The following is a 2,138-nucleotide window of genomic DNA, read 5'->3' on the forward strand; positions in this document are numbered from 1 at the left end:
AATGCGGGCTCCTTAGTTTTTCTAGTTTTGTTTGTAATAATAATAATAATTATTATTATTATTGTAATTATTTGTTCCTTCTATCATGGATGTTAATTAATTCATTGTTAGTCATAGGAAATACTCAATTCGATCATCACCAACAATAAGGTGGAAAAATAGTAATATAATTAAGTAGGTCCAACAGCTTGCCGATTATCAAAACAAACAAATTGAACAAAAATAAAACATACATACACACACACATATATATATATATATATATATATATATATATATATATGATCATCACCACACTTTATTATTGCGAAACTCTAGGCTTTTTATAAAAGCACTTCATTCACCAAATTGTTTAGGTTGATGGATGAAGATCCAAGTGGACCAGTGGCCTCCTCGGCCAATTTCTTCCACTCCATGACCTTTTTTCGCATTTTCTTACCCTTGTCTCCCTCCATCAACTCTCTCACAATCTTCTCCACTTCATCTCTATTGGCACGATTATCAATCTCCATGCCAATGTCCCATTCATTGCAAGTATACTTGGAGTTTGTTTGCTGATCTGCAAAGAATGGCCAACAAAGCATTGGCACTCCTGCGGTCATACTTTCGACTGTTGAATGCCACCCGCAATGAGTTAAGAATCCTCCAATTGAGGGGTGGTTCAGCACTTCCTCTTGAGGGCACCAACTAGCTATTAGACCTCTTTCTTTTGTTTCTATATGGAACTCTGGCGGCAAAATCGCCGATTCACCGATTACTAAATCTGGTCTAATTACCCACAAGAAAGGGTACTTACTATTTGCAAGTCCCCAACCAAACTCAGTGAGCTGTTGTGATGTCATGACGGTTATGCTACCAAAATTTACATACAATACTGAGTTGGGTGCCTTGGAGTTGAGCCAATGAAGGCACTCGGTTTCTTCTACCCATAAATTATACCCAATTGATTTCAAATGGTCATTGTGTGAGTGATCGAGCAGGAGTTGGAGAGGGCCAATGACATATAACCGAGGAAACATGGGGTAGAGAGCATCCAAAACTTCATGCTCTAACGCATCAAATGTCTGAACAATGATTGCCGAAGCTTTGGGAGCTCTCTCTACTACTTCAACGATAAATTTGAACATAACATCATTGGGATCTGTGGTTTGAATAAAGCTCGGGAGATCACTCAGTCGGATATCTCTCATACCTGGAATCCAGTCTATAATTGTGTCTAGATATCCATTTGTGAGATAGCTCTCATCTGCAAAAACAAATAATGTTTTTTAGTTCAACAAATTGCAATTAAGGCTCTGTTTGTTTAGACGTAAAATGTTTTCGAACGAAAAATATTTTCAGTGAAGAAAAATGAGAAAACTGCGAGAGATAATGCATGTGCAAGATGGAGAAGTTCAAACTCGAAAAATGGTTTACGCTTTTAAAAAAGAAAAATCATTTTACGAAAATTAAAAAAAAGTTTTTGTGGTCAAAGAAAATATTTTTGTTGATCACATAAACATTTTTCGATGGTACTAAATACTGAAAAATAAGAAAAAAGTTTTATAGAAAACAAACAATAAGAGACTAAAAAAAGGGGGAAGGGTGGGGGGAATCGGAAGATTTCAGTAGGGAATTGTCCTTTTTGTTACACCTTTTAGTGGCGTGAAGCCTTTCTCCCTGAGATGAGAAAAATGCATACAAGCCATTAAGGTGCAAGCAGAGATAGTGAAGAGCATTGCAATAGGGATTCCAAGTTCAAGAGCAGCGGTGATAGTGAATGGCATGAAACCATCGGAGACAATGCAAGTCACCGGAGGATTGTTTTCAGTGTTATGGAGTTTCCGGAGCAAGTCGGAAAAAGGAGCCGAGAAGTTCTTCATAATGGAATCGCAAAGGGAAGGGACGTCTTGGCTGGCGTTGAGATCCGACGGAGGGAGGCTGTCGGGAATAGTAAAGAATCGGAAGTTAGGGAGGCCATCCAAGGAGTTGGAGCCTCTTGATCTCAAAAAACGTTGGTGGTTGAACTCGGTATTCACAAAGGTTATGTGAAAACCTTTGCGGTGGAGAAGCTTTGAAAATTTGAGCATGGCCTTTATGTGGCTTTGGAAAGGGGCTGCAACGCAAACTGCATGAGGCTTTTGATCTGCTCCTTCCAT

The 2,138-nt window shown here is 38.7% G+C and overlaps 1 protein-coding gene across 1 annotated transcript; it reads right to left on the minus strand.

Moving 5' to 3' along the window:
- Nucleotides 1-323: 323 nt before the first annotated feature.
- Nucleotides 324-2,138, minus strand: LOC132192168 ((R)-mandelonitrile beta-glucosyltransferase-like). Its single transcript, XM_088510927.1, has 2 exons — nucleotides 1,634-2,138; nucleotides 324-1,246 (listed from the first exon to the last, which is right to left on the minus strand). The coding sequence occupies exons 1-2, from the start codon at nucleotides 2,136-2,138 to the stop codon at nucleotides 324-326; spliced, it is 1,428 nt and encodes a 475-aa protein (XP_088367053.1).

This window comes from Corylus avellana, chromosome 10 (genome assembly GCF_965113065.1).
Source record: "Corylus avellana chromosome 10, dhCorAvel1.hap1.2, whole genome shotgun sequence".
Classification (NCBI taxonomy): domain Eukaryota; kingdom Viridiplantae; phylum Streptophyta; class Magnoliopsida; order Fagales; family Betulaceae; genus Corylus; species Corylus avellana.

Excerpts from the sequence above, each read along its gene's own strand:
- LOC132192168 (XM_088510927.1), bottom strand. The coding sequence starts at position 2,138 with ATGGAAGGAGCAGATCAAAAGCCTCATGCAGTTTGCGTTGCAGCCCCT. Across the intron at positions 1,247-1,633 it reads AGGCTTCACGCCACTAAAAG|ATGAGAGCTATCTCACAAAT; the intron begins GTGTAACAAAAA and ends TTGTTTTTGCAG.